The 22,534-nt window shown below is 37.5% G+C and overlaps 2 protein-coding genes across 2 annotated transcripts; both read right to left on the bottom strand.

Annotated features, from left to right (window-relative positions):
- Nucleotides 1-220: 220 nt before the first annotated feature.
- Nucleotides 221-10,093, bottom strand: LOC126605415 (uncharacterized). The gene is made up of 23 exons (XM_050272813.1): nucleotides 9,776-10,093; nucleotides 9,616-9,687; nucleotides 8,762-9,376; nucleotides 8,218-8,441; nucleotides 7,952-8,017; nucleotides 7,716-7,850; nucleotides 7,185-7,303; nucleotides 6,796-7,101; nucleotides 6,138-6,225; nucleotides 5,956-6,061; nucleotides 5,755-5,862; nucleotides 4,890-5,053; nucleotides 4,633-4,753; nucleotides 4,285-4,509; nucleotides 4,007-4,197; nucleotides 3,047-3,214; nucleotides 2,850-2,955; nucleotides 2,519-2,656; nucleotides 1,787-1,948; nucleotides 1,496-1,696; nucleotides 890-1,084; nucleotides 728-799; nucleotides 221-632 (listed from the first exon to the last, which is right to left on the bottom strand). The coding sequence occupies exons 2-23, from the start codon at nucleotides 9,661-9,663 to the stop codon at nucleotides 480-482; spliced, it is 3,711 nt and encodes a 1,236-aa protein (XP_050128770.1). The 5' UTR covers nucleotides 9,664-9,687; nucleotides 9,776-10,093; the 3' UTR covers nucleotides 221-479.
- Nucleotides 10,094-13,926: 3,833 nt separating this feature from the next.
- Nucleotides 13,927-20,589, bottom strand: LOC126605416 (glucose-6-phosphate isomerase 1, chloroplastic-like). Its single transcript, XM_050272814.1, has 14 exons — nucleotides 19,901-20,589; nucleotides 19,670-19,792; nucleotides 19,311-19,409; nucleotides 18,447-18,530; nucleotides 17,502-17,645; nucleotides 17,353-17,418; nucleotides 16,606-16,674; nucleotides 16,382-16,489; nucleotides 15,731-15,783; nucleotides 15,511-15,649; nucleotides 15,203-15,359; nucleotides 14,923-15,001; nucleotides 14,390-14,456; nucleotides 13,927-14,287 (listed from the first exon to the last, which is right to left on the bottom strand). Exons 1-14 carry the CDS (start codon nucleotides 20,432-20,434, stop codon nucleotides 14,153-14,155), a joined length of 1,857 nt encoding a protein of 618 aa, XP_050128771.1. The 5' UTR covers nucleotides 20,435-20,589; the 3' UTR covers nucleotides 13,927-14,152.
- Between the last annotated feature and the right edge of the window lie 1,945 nt (nucleotides 20,590-22,534).

Raw genomic sequence — 22,534 nt, 5'->3', positions numbered from 1 at the left:
TGCTTAAACTGTAATCGCTTTCACCGCTAATGATCCAATTTTGATTCTGAATCTTCTATTCGATGTACAAAAAGTACCTCATCTGCGCTGATATGCCTTTGCGTTTTTCGTGTTGGTGTGCATTGAAACGGTAGTTGTACTTTGAACATGTTTTGTCGATGCTCGCAAGCCAACCGATGAACACCATTTACAGGATTTTCTTGCTCGTAAGATTAACGACTTGTTCATTTCACAAGGATTTTACTGATTAGATTTCTAAGATTCAACTTGATTTTAACACAAATATTAAGCCAATATTTGGCCAATACAAAAATTGTTTATCAATCCTATATTTTCGAGCAAAAACATGTGAAACATTGAGTTCTCTTGTGACTCGAGAGCAGCCGAGTTGCTTGCTCCCTCTACAAAAATAAGCAGCACCCGGCTTATACATGTCGATACAGAATGGCAATCTGTCTCCCCACCTCATACACTTGCACCTAAAAATAGTAGGTATTGTCCTTCAGATTGGCAGCATCCTTGCAAAGAATAGACCGGACTTCCATTATGGATCTAGGAGGCTGCACGTCCTTCTCCTGCAGTGTGTTCCCCAACAGCTGCTGCATCTGTGATGCAAATGTATCATCCAGAATCTGCAAATACGAAAAAGGTTGCACATTAGAATGGAAACAACCATACCAAGAAGAAAAGGAGGCAAAGAGGTTGGAAGGTTTCAACCACTACTTACAGAGACAGCGATGCGAGAACCCTTATACCACGACTTATTTTCTTTTCGGTTCTCTAAGAAACTCAGAACATCCTGCGACAGATAAAAAAAAGCCAACATTAGATGAGCAAAAGCATCAGCACAGAGCCCCGGATTCTTGAAATGCTAGATTGAAGAATTTACCTGTCCCATTCGGTCCCAATAACCTCGACAAATTGCAATGAAGACGTGAGTCCCAAAAACAGTATGCAGGTGAGTAACTGTGGTTGCCAGCTGGTCTTTAAGAAGCTGCATTCTACTTCTCACATCAGATTCTACCACGGTTTCTTTTGAATCTTGCAGAATCTTCTTCAGTTTTGTAGCACTCTGCAACTTCGACTGCAATAAACATGAAAATCAGTGACACTTGACAAAAATCACTACTTAATAATATTAAGCATCCACACAGGTACTGAATGGAAGCAGATAGTGGTTGCTTACTGCAAACACGTGCAGAAGCCGAGTAGTTTTTATTGGTCAAGTAATTCAGATCGTTACACGAATATACCAGTAATTCAGATCTTTATACACCAGAATATGCATTAATACACGCTTTAATTATTCTTCAATGGACAAATTAGGCATTTTGTACATCATGACAGATTGGTAATTAACATGTTTAACCTTTATATCCATCTTATCTATACAGATCATCTCTTCTTTTTCATTTAACATATACTCGTTAATTTTGTAACACTATCACACAACAACTAATTCAAACAGAAAGGTGCAAACCACAATGATACTCACATTCTCTGCAAGTTTTTCAACAACTGCTTGTATGTAATTTTTTAACTTGGCTCTCAACATTACAGTGACTTCACTGAGACGCTCTCCAGGAACTGTGTTCCCAGCATCCGGAATGCAGGAACCCCATGATTTGAACTGCACTTCGATTTGGGGACGAAGGACATCAAGCATTCTCTTCAACGAATTCAACAGAATTCCCAACTGAAATGCAATCATCAATTTTTAGTTTTATTTTTTAAAACGTTGAATACACACTTGAAGATAACCCCAAAGTTTTAATAGTCAACTAACCTCTTCAGGGACTGTATAGGCGCTCACAGACCTTTTGGCAAGCTTCTGAACATACTTGAGGCCAAATTTCTTTGGGGCCAAATTTTCCTTTAATGGTGACAGGACGTCTGCATACTGCTTGTCTAGAGATTCTATGATCGCCTTCTCGACATCAGCAATAGCCTTTGTATTGAAACATAGTTGAAATTACGAAACAAGCTTAATATATGTATATTTATTTCTATTTCTAATATGATAACACAACGCACAAGTACACTTTTCTGGATTCATATTCTAATGTTGAATATAAAGACAAAAATTATGCGTAAAGAGAGATTCACTCTGAACTAAGCAAGCCAAGAAAATAAGAAGCCATAACCGGATGACAAGAAACTCAATTTGTAAACCTCCAAGAAAACCAAAAACAAAACAAAAGTTATAAAATAAGGAAACGATTATTTGTCATAAACTGGATACAAAAATATGTGGATGAACAAGACTGTTATAAGACTAAATGTCATATTCCTTAAGCAAAACAAATAGCTCTGTATTCCATTCTTTAACCATCATGTTTAAAGTAGGAAAGAGATTAATTAATTAAGCAAATGAATGAAGAAGGTGGATTCCACATTCATGATGTGGTACATATGTGTAAGTCCAACAATAAATTGTTGGATAAGTTCAAAATGAACGATGGTGATGAGAAAAACTAAAGTAGACAAAAGACTTTGAGACACAAGGAATCCGACTTACATTCTCCAGAATGCAGGCATATTCAGGCCATCTGGAAATGATGATCTCATAGTCACTCAAAGTTGCTTTCAGACGATCATACATTTCATCCACAAAAGGAGTTGTTGAATGCTGTGTCCTAACTCCTGACCATTTTACCTGCAAGTGTATAATCTTTAGATACTTTATTGAACGTACACCAGTTTTTACGAGTGAGGATATCTTTAGAAGCATCGTTTAGCATAGCCCTCCAAAGATGCAGGTATAAAATTGTCGATAAACCACCACAAAAAAGAGTACCAACTCATTTGAGATAAATGTCATATACAATAACACTTAATAACATAAGTACCTTGTCTAATTTGCATGCTTCGAGCAAAGACCCACGCTTATTTTGAATCCACAGCATAATATAGAGGTGGAACAATTCTTTTGCATCAACTCCAGCTTTAATATGACTGAGATAACAAAGAAAATGAATTAGGACTATGCAAACCAAATAATATAATTAAGTGTTAACAATAGTAGTAGCAACAAAATTAACATTACCCGATGTTCCAACTGGAAAGGTCTCTTTGGAAATCTGCTGTGGCTATAACAAGGTCCCCTACAGGGGATGAAGGACCCGTTGGGGGGCAAGCAATGAGGAAAGCACGCAATCTACTGCATAGGTCTGTGCTGTATATTGATGCTGACAGATGTGGGAGGTCTACAAAACTGTGCAATGAAAAATAAAGCATCGGAATTATATCTGTCCAACATCAAACAGCCAAACAAACCACTGCACTGGTTCGAGTAAACGATACAGCTTTTCTATATTTTCACAATCACAAAGAAAATCAAATTAATATCTTAACTATGATCAGCCATGTCGTAAGAAATATTAAACAAACTATAGCATATATTACAATGTTAATGAAGACTTAAATCAGTGATTTTTGCATCTCAAAATGTGAGGAAAATGACTAATAAAACTCTTCTTAATAATATGGAGATTTAGTTGACACTATTCATACTATATATAAAATATTAAAAGGGTAATTTCTAGTTTTCCTTTCACCTAGGGCCTAAATTTTCAAGGGGCGTCCTCTCACATTCCATAGCAAGATCCATTGACCAGAGATAGGGGAAGTGTTTATCTATTTTGAGCTATTCAGTTAAACCAATGGATCGTTAGTGTATAGCAGATAGCATAAGAATTTCACCTCAGAGCACATATGCACATAAAATAATTATTTTTGCTAAAGATAGTTTGACAGGAACAGGATCATATATACATAAGACGTCAGACCTCAACACAAGATTCAGCACCATATGTCAAAATATCAATTGGCGTAGGTTTTCAATAATGTAACCACAAATGATAGCTTTTTATCATCATTTCCTAACAATAAAACAAGCCAACTATTTAAAAATACTAGATAGTGCCTCCAATGGAAAAATATTTTGCCAAAAAAAAAAATGAAATCATATTGGAGAGAGTATCACTTGACGGTTTCGCGTGTGTACCTGGGGAGTATATGCCGATTATGGATCTCAATATCAGTGTGGATTTCATCCCTAATGTTAAGGCACAAAGATTTCATTTTCTGGTAAGCAGTCGCCATACTCAAACTATCAAGCAATATACCATCACTATTGCTGGTAATATATTCATCTGTCTCAGCTAAGTGCCTCTGTGATCTCTTTCTCGCAGCAACCTGGCCAGTCACTTAAAACAATTAGGGAAAATAATAGGTACATCACCCACGCAAATCATTGTTAAATAAACTGGAAGTTTCTCAAACCTGGAAATGGTGGCATAAAGCAGTCTGCGCCTCGGGAGACAAGATATCATGAAGAAGCGTGTAAAGTTTGACAGCAGGCTCCAATGCAGGTGCAGCATGCCCAGTCGCAGGTCGAAAGACCTCCATAATTCCTGAAAGAGATGACTCATCCAAGGACTTGTAATTCTCGAAAGCTAGAGCAAGAGTTTGTTGAATCTGATCCTTAGTTTCTCCTAAGATTCGGTTCTGTGAAAACAAAAGTATTAGAATTTTGTTAGAATAGAAATGACAAGAAAGTAAAATGCAATAAGCAAAAAGCATGCCACAACATAAAAGTTAATATCAAAAGCAACAATGATTCAAGAATACCTCTTGGTGACTCAGCATGCTCTTGTTGTGGCCTTTCATCAAAACAGGCCTTAGCAAATCATACACCAAGTTGAGGCAATCAGCTGTTGGTGTAGCTACATCCATAACATAAGAGAGATACCTAATCGAGATATTCATATTAGGAGCATGACTCGGATATGGAACCAGTGAACAAAAAGAAGCAGCTTATAACAATCATTCACATGGGCATATCATTTTAACAGAAACAAGCTATCAATCCAACAACATTCCATTACCTCAGCTTGGTGTATACATCAGAAACACCGTAATATGTTGCAAACTCAGTTAAAAGCCATTTCCATGGACCCTGCACCACTAGATTCCTTTGTTGAAAATGCTGAACCTTCATAGCAGCTTCTAAAACAAGGTCATATGCAACCGTTTCTGCAACAGAGCCACACTGAACCCCAAAAGCAAAACCAATATCACAAAAGGCATTTTGCAATACATCGTATATAATGGAAGTATCCATGTTCCCACATTCGGCTAATGGATTAATAATCATTCTTTGTACGATATTAAAGTTAAAATTATAAATAATAAACAAATAATTAACTATATACTTTCTTCCCCTTTCTTGTTTTTTTTCCTGATCCTTTTTTGGCCCAGGACTGGAACATGGTGGCTAATATACATTGCTGAGGAATACTACGAGAAATCACTCAAGAAAAGATTAAAATCTTATCATTCCTTCATCTTTAGAAGATTACAGCACAATATTTAATGAGGGTATACATTATTTTGCTATTGGAAGAAACCCTTGAGCTAAATACTGTTATGCACCAGTTAAAACTAAAATTGAAGAGATTCTCTTCTAAGGTCCTGTCAGTCATCCCAAATATATACTACATATCTATAGATCCTAACACCTGATAACAAAAAGCAATCAGACGATCATTTCTACATCCACTTCTTAAACTCGTCAAGATACAAGTGTGTAGTTAACCTTGTATGACAATTAAACTAAGATTTTTTTTTCTTAAGGATTACCATTGTATTAGATTACAAAAAAACTAATTCATAAATGAAACAACAAATGGAGAAACTCTTAATACACAAGGCTAATATATCTTTAAGGATACTAAAGTAACAAATAAACACCTTGGGATTGTCATCTGAACTTGTTGAATAATATGTAGATAGCTGCATCTTTCCCACAGGTTCATGTTCTGGTTCACGATAGACAGAGAACCAGCGTTGCTTGTCAGCCTGCAATCAACAATAAAATTAGCCTTTCTGCCAGAACCATTATAGTTTTTATTTATCCTAAGGCTACCACCATAAGGATTAAGAAGGCATTACTGGGTCATCAACAACTGTTGCCACTTGAACAATGACTCTACCAAAATGCTTTCCCTTCGAATCAAAGACTTCGACTATTAGATCATCTCCCAAACTATCTGGAAAGCTGTAAGAGGTGTCAGTACCTTTCTCAACTTTCTCAAGCAGATATAGTTTAGAAAAATAAGAACAAGGGAGCATACAAGACATGAGTTTCACTGGATCCAGGTTGCATCTTGATGGCATCTTCTTCAGTTGAACTTTTCAGTCTTAACAAACAAGAGTACGTTTCTGATGCCAGTTAAAAGTGAAGGTTAACATTCCAGTTATTCATGAAAGACATTTGGAAAGAATTATGTTATATACACTACAAAGTACAAACACAGCAGACTATCAGAAAACTGTAGCATGCAAAAAAGAAACAAAATGAGGCACCCTCATAAGCGGCCATAAGTTACGGATACAAGAATATGCTAGTCACAGTTTAAAGTAAACACTTATAAACTAAATCTATGATTTAATGACAGAATAAGCACATAAACCTTTAAGGCTTTAAGATAGTCTCGATATACAGATTAGAGTACAACAATTGTTAGGAAGCACTAGGGCGTGGAGTTTCATTGCATATTTCTATATCTTTATTTATGGGTTTCCTTCATCTAAGTTGTACGAAAGGTTGCACACTATCAATTATACTCCTGAAGACAATAGATCTTTCCCTGTGAAGTGGGATATCGAGAATATTGTAAGAGATGGTGCAGGTTGAATGAATGAAATTTTATCATCAATCCCTGTGGTACAAGGGGCATTTCAAAATAAAATGTAGAGAGAGAGAGAGAGTTGAATTTTCCATGCTCATACCATGCACAACTTCATATGAGGACGAACTGTCTCGTAGACTTGTTACACCAGTTTTCAAAAGTCCAGACACCTGTTTTATATACTGAGTACCAGCATGCACATACGCCAAGCTTTGACGTGAAAAAGAACCATTTGCAGGTACCCGAGGTGCAACTCGAATCTTTCGAAGGGCTTGCCATCCAGAAGCAATTGTAGACTGGAAGCTGGAGAGATGATGACGAATGGATTCCAGTTTGATTACTGGTGGTCTTATAGACGAAATACTGCAGCCAGTAGGTGGGTCCAGGCCCATTTTAATTCTGCGCACTGTACAATGAAAAAGAATTCAGAATGATCTCGTAACCATGCACTTGAATAGTAAGAATTTAAAAACAGGCGTTAGATGCTACCTTGCACTTTCATCTTGCCAACAATTTTCTTTGGTTTCGGAACAGCTTTCTCACTTGCAAGCTCTGAAGTCTGCTTTGCCAACAGTTCTTCCTCTGATTGTAAAAGTACTTGTCGTAAACTACAGTTTGACAGCAAGGTTTTAAGGAGATGGAGTGTCAATGGTGGAAAAGATAAAAGTAAAGAAGTTTTTCACATCATTCACTGTACTAGTTTAAGCTTTCAACACTAAATATTTTACTAATCGTCTGATAAAAAACAATGTCAACATCAATGAACTCCCATAAGGTTCAAACTTTTTATCTCAAAACCCATCGTATCCTAATTCACTTCTGGCTTAGTCAAACCATAAACTCAATTATATTAATTTGCTATGTTGCATAACTTTTTTTAGACTATGAATTCATGCGAGGATTTGATCACGAAACTGGCAACAGACATGTAATTATACAGGGTCTAATAAGAATGCAATGAAAAGCCGTCTAAATTAAGTTTAAGATAGGAGAATAAGGTGATAAAGAGCATGGACTCACCTAAATGCATCTCGTAGAAGAGCACATTCATTTTCCAAGAACATGGGAGCTTCCATGCATTCCATTGCCCAAGCATGAAGGCACAAACGCACACATGCATCATATGCAATAACACCATGCCATGGCCCTAGAGCACTGATATTGGTTTATGGCACATAAAGTCAATAAATTTTAGATGGCAGAAACAAAGGTTAAACTTAAAAACCAAGTACAATTATGGCATTGGTTAGAGATACCTTGCATAATATGTTGGGAGCCGAGCTGGGCATGATGGCGCAGCAGCTTCAGAACTAGTTGTAGTTCTGTGAACAGAGATTGACATAAGTTGGTCCAGTTACCGAAACTAAAACATACTTATGTGACAAACTGTATGACTAAGAAATGTAAAATAGCAGCATGCTTCAAGTACTAAGTTTGTGAAACAAAAAGTTTCATGTTTCTTTCCAACATAAGCACAGATGCATGCCATTGTTTCCAAATAGGACTGCAGTAATATGCATACCTTGCAAAGTGTTCAAGATTCCCATTTCCAGTAACGCCATCCTGCTTTTTACCGGGGGTTGTTTTGAATTCAGATGGAGAAGTAGCACGCGGTGTCCTATGCACTCTAGTAGGACTTTTCTCATCATCCTGTTTAATTTCCTGAGTTGCACCACAAAAGGGTGGTGCACTGGGAACATCGTCATCAGGAAATTTTTTACTCTGCAGGTTTGTGGAATGCAAATTCTGCAAAATGGACAGGTTCAGAAAGAGTATCAGTGCGGTAGTACACCATTTAGATACCTTAAAAGTTATTATGCTGCAATGCTGGTCTGTTAGATAGAAAGTCCCTCGATACATAAATAAAACTTTTGCCTTACCAATTTTAGCTTTACCAACTGTTTTTTAGTAGGGGTGAATAAAAGGAAATGTTATCCAACAGTTATTAACTAACAATGATTTAGTCAGCATAACTATAGAATCTCAAGTGGGAGTGTGAGTGATAGCATGCTGTCTTGGATGTCAAACAACAATCCACATACAATTAAAGATATAAATTCACAAACCTTTTCAGCAGCACTTTCCAAGTTCCTACGTGAAGGTGCACTTGAGGCATAACCCTCAGAAGCATAGGCTTTATTATGAGGCAACCCACTCTTGATGCTTCCTCCGGCTTGTGAAGTAGAAAACTCGGAGCTTGCAGCCGAATCAGATGACTCGTCCTCCGTATAACCATTCTGCGCGACTGGATACTTCCTCGCTCCCCTCACCAATCTCTCTGCCACAGGTTTCTGTCTCCCCACAACAGTGTCCATGGAGGAACTGACGTCTGAATAAGTATAATCACTGCCATAATTGGTCTGCCCTTGCGACGGCTTCCCATACCTATGAGCAGCAGCACTGGGAACCCTATCATCTTGCGGTGACGAATCCAGCGAGTACCTGCCACCATAAACTCCATCTTCTGAATCAGTGGTTCTGTCATTATCAGAAGCAGACCCACTCTCATCCCCATCAGCTGGAATTGTCCGAACCGGTATGGCATTGGAGGGCAAGTGTCCACTTCTAAATTTAGACGGAGGGGGGAGTCCAAACCCCCTGCCGCCACTACCACTGCGAATGTGCATAATCGGATCAATCCTAGGCCGCAAATTAGAACCCGAAAATGGAACTTCCTCCTTCTGATTAAGCAACAAAACCCATAAATCCAAATCTCAGAATTCAGAACAAAATTTTCTGACTTTGAAGCACACATGCAAAATTAACACAAACCCAGATCCTAAATTCCTAAACACAGTCGAACAAGAAGCAGCATTCACCCAAACAACAGTATAAATCAAACTCTACTTTATTATTTATTTATTTATACTTAAAAAAAAAAAAAAAAAAAGGAAAGAGGGCATGATTTATCTTCACAAACCTCTCTAACCCAACGAAGGGCGCTTCTATCAAGTCCTTCAGTGAACATATCTCTTCTCGATTCTTCCTTTACCTGATTCAAAACCCACAAACCAAAAAAAATTTTAAAAAAAATCAACTTTTTTTCTCCAGAATCTTCCCACCACCCACAAATAACTTACATATGGCAATGCAGAAAACCCAAATGAGAGAGAGGGATTTCAGAGAAGAAGAAGTAAAATCAGCGAGATTTCGGAAGAGAAAAGTGCTTCTGCAAAAAGCAATTTCAGAAGTCGTGCTTGTTTAATGATCTCTCTGTTTCTTCTGGGTGTGGAAATCTGTCACTCACACTGTGAACTATATTCTGACTTCTTTCTTTCTCTTTTCTTTTCTTAATTATTTAGGATTTTGTCTACTGCTTTCCTTTTCTTTGTTGGGATTTTCAAAAATCCCTACAAATCTCGTACGTGGTCGACTCGGCAAGAATATTTTGGATTTGGAAGCCAGAACGGCGACGTAGAAGGAAATAAATTGGATTGTGTAATTAATTAATCTTCACCAAAAAAGGCTATTTATTAAATTAATTAAAAGTTCTAACGTTAGATTATTAATGGAAAATAAAATGCTTTTCCGACGTAGCCGCCAACAAAGTAACGGGTAGTCGACGTGGCAGAGCGGAGCTTTTGTTTTTCAGCCTTTTTTGAATTATTTATATCAGCTGAGAAAAATAATAATAATAATGTTCCTAAATTCCGAACGTTGTAGTGGGGTCACGCCTTTTTGGTCTAATTTCGCGCTAAACTATATTTTTTTCCACTCACATGGATTGGTGCTGCAGTGGGGTGGGGTCCCACATGCCATACTTTTCTTCTTTTGTAATTTTTTTTTAAATTTTTTTTTATCGAGAAGAGAAAGATTCGGAGTTATTACAAATTAAGAGGATTGGAAGTTCTGAACGTTCAACACATGGATGAAAATCCAATACATTGTTCTACATGATATTAGACTGCATGCAAATCTTTTGTAACTTATTCGACTAGCCTTCATGCACCCGTGAGAAGATATTTTTTGAATCACAGCGTGTTACGTGCGACTTACACGTTTTAGATGAATAATATTATATCATACTAGAAGAAACCTCTTATAAATCAATCAAAGCAGCTGAATCCACATAATAAAATCAATATTTCAATTTCGATCTACATTCTATTGAATTTCCATTAAGAATTGAGAAAATAATATTTAATAAATAACTGATTGAATCATATTATTACTAACCCCTTGTGAGGTACTAATTATAAAAAAAAATTTAAAAAAACACTATACATGAAAAAGTTAAATATTAAAAACATTGTTTATCACTGTTTATATAACGAAAATACCCCTACCACATTTGATGTATTATTTTGAACTGCTTTTGAAGTATTTTGTTTAAAGGACATTTCTGTGCACTTTGTTTTTATGAAGCTTGTGATCCCAAAAATCACTGTTAAAAAACCCTGGCTTTATATATAGAAGATATGCATGACAAGATATTTTTGTGATTTTAATATTTGTTTTATACATACATTGTGATTGTGATTTTGCAGCATGCAGCTAAACAAAAATTATAGTCAAGTTAACTGTAACAACATGAATAAGTTAGTGGTATAGTGAAATCAAACAGTCTTCTAGCCCTCCTCACATCGACAATCTCCCACCTTTTTTCCTCCCTTCCCCTCGAACCCAGTTAACCATATTTTTCTTCTGTCAAACGATAAATTTATTAAATTAGATGTTAAATTAGAGAGTCGAAAGGGTTCGAACCACGCCGTAAGGGCAACACTGACAACATTCATCTCCACCACTGTGATAAATGATCACTTGCTATTATTTACGTAATTATGTTTGAATCTTTCTCTTTGTCATTTAGATAAATTTCATATAGAACACCTCTAACATTAAAAAACTTATAACACTGAATTTGTAATTTTATTAAATAACTTTTGTGTATGTAACTGTAATTTACAGACTTGGCTTGTTATGGGTAAAATGTAAAGTCATTGGTGGGGTTTTGGGCACTACTTTAATTTGAAACAAAAAATTCAAACTTTACAATACCACTTGAGATTGGAATTGACCAACCCACTGCTTATTAACTAAATCTACTAGATTAGTGGTTGTTTAGTGCCTTAGTCCTTAAGCTATTTCTGCATGGGGTGGGAGCCACCAGCCACATGCTACTCACACTGCCAACCAAACATCCTCAAAGACTTTTAATTCGTCTCTGTCATTTTTGTCTGACATTGAGCTGTACACATCTAGAAGCGTAACTCTAAAACTCACTCTCCTACCAAATATTTTGCAATTTTCAAACACAAGAACGGGTACGGGCGATATGAAACAACGTCAACAAATTTTGAAGAAATATTATCATGCGTATGAGCCCTGACACAACAGTAAATCGTAGCTAATATCCCTCTCAATGTACTTTTCGTATCACATGAGACAGCAACATAATTTTAACTTTCAAAAAATGAATATGTTTGAATTTGTGGAAACTTGAACTCGAGTGGTAAGTTTCAAACACTTGCTTTTTGCACTAGATTAACTCCTTCAAGATTTTGCATATATGCATTTTGGATTAACTTGACAATTATCTTTATCCCACAGAAGCTAAACACATAAAATGAATAGTAGGAAGGACTTTTTGGTTCTAGTTCGTCAAGGAAAAGATTTATCTCATATATGAATCATTTTCCAAATCTTATATCTTTAATTATTTTGGATACCATATTGATGTAGCATCTTTAAATCCTAATCGGTTAATCCGAGTACAAGTAATCTGATGCTTATTTTTATTTTATAAAGTAGTGAGTTTCAAATTTTCAATACATTCAATGCGAAGCCACCAGTTGATATTTTTTTCTTAAAGTGTACAAAACTATAAAAATCATAAGATCAATGAAAGATGCTACTGCATTATGAAAGGTGAGAGAATATTTGTGTACCGAAAAAATTGAAAACATAATAATTTTTTCTTTCTGCTTACAAGGACATAATAATTATATGCACATGATGGAATTTCGCAAAAAAAATTAACTTCGTCCCACAATAAAGTTTAGAATTTGTTTGAAACTATTTTTTTAATGACTAAAAATGATTTCAAATAACTAAAAAAGGGTTAAAATTAAAATATATTTGTACTCATAAACGCATTCGTTAAAAATATTTTCTTTAAAAAACGCTTCATGAAAAAGCAGTAAAAATTAAGAGTTTCAGTCCGCTTCCACAAATAGACATTTCAAATAATTGGAGACAATAAGCCTTAATTAGGCGTGTGCTGGCTGGCTTAAAGTGGAAAGTAGCAGGCAACAGTTGGAGATGGACAATGACCGACTGATATTGACAAATTGGATTTGAATTTCTCACAAGAATTTTAATGAAAAATTTTCGATACTGTTCATTTTAACGAAAATTATATTTTTATATTAAAAAGTCAATTCTATTACTATTTATTTTACCCTTTATTTTATCTTTATCGTTAAAACTCAAAGTTTTCAAATCATTTTCATTAGTTTTGCTTTTGATTATTGACTATGATTGTCTGTCATTTTCTAGTGCTGGACTTTGAATATTCAATCCTTTCCATCAACAAAACTTTCATATGCTCTTTTCGATTAGAAAAATGATAAACACATATTATTTTTAATTTTCTTTACACTTTTGTTTAATTATATCCTTTATTTTTATTTGATTTGTTCATTCAACAAACTAAAATAAAGAAAATTGTAAGAGACGTTAAAAAGAATGTATGAAAATAAGGAAACTCTAGAGTTCGACATTTGGAACACGTGTCCTTGCGGATACTAGACACTAGAAAATTTCCCTACCCACCCCTTTGATTTTTTCATTTTCACTCAGCCTCATTTTGTGTCCCACCACATCCATGACCGAATGAGGATTCTCTCCGGATCCTTTTTATAAGGATCTTAGGAATCAATTCATCTTAGTCGTTCATCGTACATTATGCAGCCAGCTTTCGTTAAATATTATTTGTGTTCAATTTTAAATAAAATTTCAAAATAATTTATGAATGCAAAATAACTGACGAATGAATATGATGAATTAGTATCCTCACAAAGAGAATCCGAATAGAATCCTGTTCTTCCATGACCAACCACATCGACAGTCTCACATAAGAACCCCTCGTGAAAATATGCACCAAGAGATAATTGAGTTATTGGAATGTCTGCAATTATTATTACTATAATCAAATCAACATTAGAATATAGCACTAACACAATTAGTGTGCCAATATCGATAGTGTGCAGAAAATGTTGACAAAGGAGGATGATTTAAAGTATAATATTCTGAAATAAACCACCTTATTATTCCTAATTACATCGTCATCGTTTGTGACAAACGCTCAAAACGACAAGTCGTAAATGGAATTTTATTTCCGGGTTAACTCGACCAGATTCGCGATTCCAAATACAAGACAAAATACAAAGGGAAGAAGATGAAGTTTTCCGGATGTGTAATTTCCAATACATGCATAATACAGGAAAACACACAACTTAACCGTACAACGCATCAACATTACACTCCCCGCCGAAAACTTTGATGCTTCGCGGTGAACCGCAGTTGCCTTCAGCGATAATTGCTCTGTCATTGGCCGCCATGTGAGCGATGATCTTGTAGATCATTTCAATCTGAAGGAATAAGGTAACAACGTTAGTGAAAGAAATGAACTACTCCGTGAAACAGAGTTTTCTGTTAATAAGGAAGATATGAAAAGGGCAAACTGGTAATACATCTTCAGTAGCGTGGCACCGGTCAGCTACTTCTTCAAGCGTTAATGGTTCGACAGGATCCTTGCAGCTGAAACACAGATAGTGGCGGTGAGAATTAGAAACAAACAATGACCACCCCGGTCACATTGCTTATGTGACATACGGTAGAAGTGGTCCTTCATTCGGATTTTGTTTCTTTTCCAATCAATGACAAGGTTGTGAATTTCGTGTTAGTGCAACAGATAAGACCTTCCCCACAAGAAAGTGACAGAAAAAAAATTTCTGTAGCAAATTGCCACTCCTTTTTATTTCATAAAAATACAAAATTACTTGATCCGGATTCTCTGTAAGAATCTTTCAACTAATGATCCTGTTGTTACAGTTGCAGAAGTTTTCTTTCATTTGGGAAATGTTTGTAAAGAAATTGGTTTTGTACTTTAATTTAGTGAAAATATAAAATCATATGCGAGGACGATGAACAGAGAATTGCAAAAGTGTTCATTTCAGAACCTATGCATAAAATGAGCTAGTTTGCTAATAATTTGACGGCATACCTGGCCTCATTGAGCACTGCTAAAACCCGCTTCTGAAGGGCTAATACTTCTCCAGCTGCCTTTTTCCCAGCTTCAACACCTGAGACAACAATTAAATACAGAGGATTAACAGAGACAAAAGAAGGTAACTCACGTCACATATCAATAACAAATGAACGTTCTCTGTTACTACCTATATTGGGGACAAATGCATAATGCACAAAAACTAAATAAAACAAATAACCTTTCATGTCTACTCATTCACTTCCAGACCCAAGGATGGTCAAAACATGTTATTTACCAGGTTGATGGTAAGCGTTAATGTTGACAAGTGAAGCATATATCCCGACTGCTCTCTCATAAAGTGCTATAAGAGCGCCAACAGATCTTGGTGTCACTTCTTCCACTGTAACCGTAATCGACTCTCGGTCGTTTGAATAAAGAGCTGACCTTGTTCCCTGCAAAACCTCAGTTTAGAATCTTAACATTGATGCATGTATGCTAGGAAATAAAAATGTAGCAAACAAGTTATAGCTAATAAAACAATAAAACAGGAAGTGACACCCCAACAGATAGTCACTTATAACCGGCTCTTATAATGAATCTAACCTGCAGCATTCCGAACAGGTAGTCACCACATGTGACGCCGGGTTCAAGCTCCCAATCATGACCTGGCGGCCTATCACGTAGTACTTCAATGAATGTCGCAAAGAAATTGTGCACGCCGTCTCTCAGTTGTTGAATGTAGCTGTTGAAACAGGTTCATGAAGCTCACAAATAGTATACATCAATTGATGGATCAACTTAGTAATGAAAATTGAAGACTTACGCATGCTGATCTGTGCTCCCTTTATTTCCATAGACAGTAAGTCCTTGATTCACCTGTGAAAGAAAGGTGCGCACTAAAACTATCGATTACAAAAAATAACCCACCGTTGGAGCACCTCTAACAGATACTACTAATTAGGGCACGAACAGTCTTAAATAATCTAGTATGTTGATCATCAAGAGGGTTCAGAAAGCAATCTATGCTGAATTCCTATGTAATCAACTAATGGAGCTACACACATTCTGAGAGGGATCAAAATTCAAAGAGCAGGACTTACAGAACTTAATAAAAGCTTGACACTATCTGCGAGGCTACATACACAAAGTCAAAGCTTGTTCACATTTAAATATCATATTATTCCACGTTAGCACTAAACACATCACATATGTGAACCGGTCTAAGTGATGAAGCATTGAAGCCTGATCGCCTTGGGAACTTATACAAGGGCAAAAACATGGTACGGAAGTCAAAACTAAACTAGACTCCCATTTTTTAGTGCAAATACCTACCCGCAGAAGGCAAAATCTAAAAATATCGCAAAATCCAAGTCTATCTTGGAAACTGAACTAAATGTTTTCAGGTGATCAACTTTTTCCCACTCAAAATAGAAGTAAATGAACAAAAGAGTGGCATACAGATTGTTGCACGTACCCGATTTCCATCAAGGTCAAATTCCTTCCCAATAGATTCCATGACCAGCTGTTGTAAATACCGACTAAATAATAATAGGCTATCCTTGTAAGGAAGAACAACCATATCCTGACAAAGTGGGAAGAGCAAACATTTAGAAACTTCGAAATGGACAGCATCACTAAGAGATCACACTAAAATTTGATAGTATTTAGGGAGTATAGAATAGAGCAAATAAAAAGTACCTTTGATCCCACCCCATCAGAAGCCCAATACCAGCATAAAGCAAGCAACGCAGCCGGATTATTCCTAAGCTGAACCAAAAAGCATGAAATACATTGGTTATTTGTTTTCCACTCCTATTTCGGGTACTAGCCAAACAACATAACTAGTCATTACTCATTACTTCCCACTTAATTATGCAATTTTACTCTCATGGAGTTCAACTTGAGGTCAGACTGGAAAATCATTCACCGCTGGGGAAAACGACTAACTGTATTACCAAAAACTAAAAAGAAGAAATAACTTTACTGCTGAGAGTAACAGAATATAGCAGCAAGAGAGCAGGTAAGTCGATGACTTCTCCAAAGAGAACTATCAAATTGGAGGAGCCAGTGGTGTAAGGCACATAAGTACACTGGAATTGACTTCACTGAAGGTTCTCTGAAAGGTGCAGCTCAGCCAGTACTTCTATTTAATTTTTTTTTTACTGCCAGCTGGGTACTTTTTTTTCATTACAAGGTAAAGGAATAATTTCCAACCGAAAAGGGTTCACACCTATATTACACAACTCCTATTACATCAAGTTAAATTATAGAAAAATTTGCAAAACAGCAGAATTATCCATCAAAATAGAAAAAATGATTTTTTCAATATGTAAACTATCGTATACAACCCCACTGACATTGTGATTCAGAAAATTTGCTCTGACCAACCAGGCAGCACTATATCCAATCAACCATAAAGAACAGAGCTAGCAAACTGATGCTCACCACAGTGGTTCGGTTTGCCTCATCCATCAAGTCTCCACCAGCGAGCATTTCTTTAATATCAATCCCCTGAAGAGGATAAATTATATAAGAGTTACCCATGATAAAAATGAATGATGATCATATCAAAACCTGAATTTAAGGTCTACAACCTGCAGTGCTGCCGGAAGAAGACCAACTGCAGACATTTCAGATGTTCTGCCACCAACCCAGTCAAACATGGGGAATCTAGCTAACCATCCCTCAATTCTGGCAGTGTTGTCCAATAATGAATTTTCTTGAGTTATAGCGACACCCTACACATGCACATAGCAATACATGACAAGTTGACGATTACAATAAGAGAAGAAAGACCTAAATAAGAGTACTGGCAAAAATGAAACTACAAGTTACATCACCATATAGCAGCAAGCACTGCCCAACACTAAATATGAGGTGAAAGTTCGATCAATGAGGTTCTATCTCACCTTTAAAATAGGGAATCTGATACAGACAAATAGAGAAATCCAAATAGCTCTAAAACTCCTTATAAATTATGAAAAGAAGCCAGCCATAAAAATTGATTGAAATTAAACATCAAATGGTGGTGGTGTTGTGTAGACAACTAAGCCCCTTTGATTAATAGTCCAAAGCACTCATTAAAATAAGAGGTTAGAGGCTTAACCATCACTTTAGACAAAAGGAAATGCAAGGGATTTGTTAGAATTGTTGGCTAAAACCGGCAAATCAGAACAAAACAATAGTGTTTTCAAGGAAAGGTTTTTGAAGATACAGCCAATAGGAACAATATACCATGACAGGTACCTATGCTCCCCATCATCTTAAATCATAGAAAAGGAAGATGATCAATGCGATTTCCTAATGCATGTGGCATGTTGGTCAGTCAAAGTGTTGGACACCATAAATGATAATAAATAAATAAAATAGAGCTTAACATCACCTTTCTACAACCTAATAAACCTAATATCCTTCTCCACAACTCTAGCTCCAATAGCGCCATCACAGATTTCTAGTTTTCTATAATGACGAGATTTAACATTTGATAAGTTGACTGTCAGAACATTAATAAAGCAGAAAGAAAAACCTGAGATCAAAACCTGTTTTGCAAAGTTCAGGCCAGCCTCACGGAAGGCCTTCTGTACTTCCAGTAACCCATTTCTAGTTTCAGGAGTACCTCCACTCTGAAATTAATAATTTGAAATTGACATCATATCAGCAACTTGGATTACAACATAATCAAGAAAAAGAATTTAGAATACAAAATTAGATGGAAATGTACACTGAATGTACGCATTGTGTCTCCTCTCATATTAGTTTCTCACATTTATGGTACCACAAAAGGCTTATTTTTCGTAAATATGGGGATACTACAAACTAAAAAAGGTCGTACCCAGTGCACAAGGCTCCCGCTTTACGCAGGGTCTGGGAGAGGTGAATGTCGGCTAGCCTTACCCCCATTTATGGAGAGGCTGCTCCCAAGTCTCGAACCCGAGACCTACCGCTCATGGGCGAAGGCACTTGCCATCGCACCAAGTGCGACCTCTGGGGATACTACAAACTAAAAAAAAAGGTCGTACCCAGTGCACAAGGCTCCCGCTTTACGCAGGGTCTGGGAGAGGTGAATGTCGGCTAACCTTACCCCCATTTATGGAGAGGCTGCTCCCAAGTCTCGAACCCGAGACCTACCGCTCATGGGCGAAGGCACTTGCCATCGCACCAAGTGCGACCTCTGGGGATACTACAAACTAATTGGAAAAAATCTGCAGTCCATGTGGCTTTGTCAGGAAAGTGTGGATGAAGTAAAATTGTTCGTTATAGCGTAAAGTAAAAAATATTCTCTTAGGTTTATCAAGCACTAATTAGATGTGTTTTAAACCATACCATCACACCTATTTCACCGGACGTGTAGTACAATTAATGCATAATAACAGAAAAAGGGCAAAGAGATTTTGTATTCAAACCTTTGAAATCACAATGACAAGTGTTGAAGCCAGCTCGGGCCCAAGCTGTGCAATCTGATGATCAATTCCTCCTGGATCGGTATTGTCAATAAATCTTATCTGCAAACAAGACAAAAACAAAAATAATCATTTGCACATATATATATATATATATATATATAAAGGATCAAAATAGGAGGGGATAGAGTGATTGGCATTGAACTACACCCAGTAGCTAGCATATTTCATACCAGGACCGAATCTTAGCATTCTTCAAGCATGTAAATATGGTACACCGATTTTAGTTCGAAGGGGGAAGTCTATAATGTGACAGAAAAGCTTGCATGTGGGCAGAAAGCACAATGCACGTATAAATGTACCTTAAGAGGAGGGTTATCCGGAGCTAATGCCTCAGCAACGAACTGTGGTCCAAGTGCTGAGCCTCCAATTCCAACTGATAGTATCTGAGTAAACCGACCTTCCGGCGAAGATGGCGGCTTAATCTGCAATTTCCAACAAATCCCATTTCATCAAATTATCATACGAACATATCTATTTATCAAACTATCAGTAACTAATCAGATTAACCAATTAAAACACAAAAATCTGACCTTACCGCTGACGACGTCGTTCGAGAACTTCAGAAGTGCCTCGAGGGTCTTCTCAATCTGCAACCTGAGGAACGAGGTGGGGGCGAGCTTTGGGTTTCGGAGCCAGTAATGGCCGACCATGCGGCGCTCATCGGGATTAGCAATCGCGCCCTTCTCCAGCTCCTCCATGGCCTTGAACGCCGCCTGGAACCGGGGCTCCATTTCGGAAACGAACTCGTCCGTGAACCCGACCCGACTCACATCCAGAAACAACCCGAGCTCCTTGTGCTGGTACAGCCAGTCAACGTACCTCCGCCACAGAGCGTGTGGGTCCTTCACCAGCCCCTTCTTCTTACTCGGAGCCCCATCGGTGGTCTTCGCTAACTCCGCCGAGACGTCCCGAGCCACCGACAGAGCAAAGCCGCGATCGGCCGATTTGATCCGGCCGGGAAACGCAACAGAAACCGAAGCGGAATCCTTCCGCAGCGAACTCGCCGGTTTCAGGTGGCGCGTGATCGTCGGAGAAGCAGAGTAAATGCCGGAGATTGAAGCCATTGGAATCGCCAATTGAGGAACTTTTGAGGATTTTGGTGCTCCCACACCCAGTCACACCATGGATGTGTGCTCGGGAGTTGCAGTTGAGAAATGCGTTCGGCTTTTTGGCCTTTTCTCTCTCGGTACGTATTTTAGGCGTGAGCGGCCGGCGTTTGACATGGTTCACACATTGATTGGTTGGTAGTTAATTATTTCGTTGACGGAAATGGCCTCCGTTGGTGGTGTTATTACGGGAATGCCCGCGAATAACCTTGCGTTTCCTTGCCATCGCGCTCTTTTGTGCTCTTGGTCATTTTGCCGGCGCGCAGATTTGGCTACCGGATGTCTCGAAAGGACAATTTGGTCAAAAGGCATCCATCCGCTTCAGTGCCGTTGATTATTTAAATCCTGCGTGGAATCAACCGAGAGTTCTTTTGTTTGGCCAAATTGCACTGAGAGGCCCTGTAGATTATGGAGGTTTCCACTTGAGTTCTTGTAATTTTATCTTTTTTCATTTTCGTCTATTGGTTTCCAATTGAGTTTTCAGTTTCCATTGTTTGATAACTACTTTTGATTTTTTAATTCTTAAATAAAAAACATTATGTTGAGAGTTAAGGACTCAAACAATTTTTTTTAGCTAATTTCCCTCGGCTTCTATGTTCTATGCATTTCATCTAGATTGTCGTTAAATAGAAACATTGCACACCATGAAAGAGTAATTTGATCATTTCACTACTTCCATGTTTCACTGTATTTCTTGGCATATTTGGATAGAGCTCGATCTCATAAGCGTGTATGTGAGAACTGTTCGTAAATCAGAATTATAACAAAGGAGTAATAAATGAGCAAAGACAAAGGCACAATGGTTATTGGACCATCAATTTCTAGAAGGCTCTTGCTAGATCAATATTCTGGCAAAGAAAAGCCATGTGTGTGGCTGTGATTGGAGAAGGGAAGGAAATGAGAGAAATTAGAGGGGGGGTTACCCAAGGAGGAGAGGAAGAAAGGAGGGAAATGTGAAAAAAATGGGAGAAGGGGGAGCCAGCACCCAGATCCCCTTGACCCGCATGAGACCCGATTTCCAACCCGGTCCCTCGCGAAATTTCCGAAGTCATTTCCGTCGATTTTTCGACGAGATGAAACCACCCATCACCACCACACTACTCACCGACCTTTCATCTTTAATTCCCACCCAAACTCGACTCAGTTTTATCCCAATTTAGTAATGAACTCCTCCGGCGAGTTCGTGGATTCCGCGGTGGCGATCCACTGTTTTTGAAGGTTATTCCCTTGACCACCAACACTAGTAGATTCCCCTTGAACCCAGGAACAAATCCTAAGCATTGATTGAGGCGTTGGAGTCCAAGTGGATGACAATTTGAAGGGCACCAATCCTAGGGTTTCCGGCAGCCTCTCACGGATTTCAGGAAATTCCTTACGAAATTAAACTCTGTCGCAGGTATGAAAATCTTTCCCTTTGTTATGTTCTACAATCCTGTGAAATTTGGTGATTTTTGGAGTTGGTCAGAAATTTTGGTTTTCATTCACCAAAAACTGCCGCATGCGACAGCGCGTGGCCAGTGGGCCGACTTTGTCTTTTTAGGTTAAATTTGATACTCTAATTCTATATTTGATATCCGTTCAATGAAATTCTATAGTTTGAACCTAGTTTCGTTAATGTCCACCACTTGAATGTTATAGTAAACGGTTTAAATATGATTGTGAACTACGATTAGCTTAATCCCTTCACATGGTACGTAGGCAATCTAACTCTAAAGTTAGATCCAACCAAAGTAAATTTTATGAGTAAGTTTCAAATAAGGAAACTCATTGTGGTTAATAGACTAAAGATTAACCATGGCTTTGTTTTGGCCTACCACTATGTTTAGCTTCCGAATATTTTGGGGCGTTACAAAAAAATGTACTCACATTTCATCCCATCAACCCATTCACTATCTCCTCTAATATATAGCGAAACAAAGATCAAATCAACCCACTTCCCCCGAAGTGAAAAAGTAAATTCTCAAATAAGAGAGAAGGGAAGGGTTACTCATGATGGTGGTGTGAAGACATAAATTAACTACGTCCAATCAAAGTATGGCACGTGAATTATAATCAATG

The sequence above is a fragment of the Malus sylvestris genome, chromosome 15, assembly GCF_916048215.2.
Source record: "Malus sylvestris chromosome 15, drMalSylv7.2, whole genome shotgun sequence".
Lineage (NCBI taxonomy): Eukaryota > Viridiplantae > Streptophyta > Magnoliopsida > Rosales > Rosaceae > Malus > Malus sylvestris.
Note: the sequence above shows the minus strand (reverse complement) of the source record. Positions and strands in the feature narration are given on the sequence as shown.

Coding starts and splice junctions, on each gene's coding strand:
- LOC126605415 (XM_050272813.1), bottom strand. CDS start 9,663: ATGTTCACTGAAGGACTTGATAGAAGCGCCCTTCGTTGGGTTAGAGAG. Junction 7,102..7,184: donor TGGCAAGATGAAAGTGCAAG/GTAGCATCTAAC, acceptor TTCATTGTACAG/TGCGCAGAATTAAAATGGGC. Junction 5,054..5,754: donor GTTCAGATGACAATCCCAAG/GTGTTTATTTGT, acceptor TTTGGGGTTCAG/TGTGGCTCTGTTGCAGAAAC.
- LOC126605416 (XM_050272814.1), bottom strand. CDS start 20,434: ATGGCTTCAATCTCCGGCATTTACTCTGCTTCTCCGACGATCACGCGC. Junction 15,650..15,730: donor GGGAGCACAGATCAGCATGC/GTAAGTCTTCAA, acceptor CTGTTTCAACAG/CTACATTCAACAACTGAGAG. Junction 14,457..14,922: donor GCAGTGCTCAATGAGGCCAG/GTATGCCGTCAA, acceptor TCTGTGTTTCAG/CTGCAAGGATCCTGTCGAAC.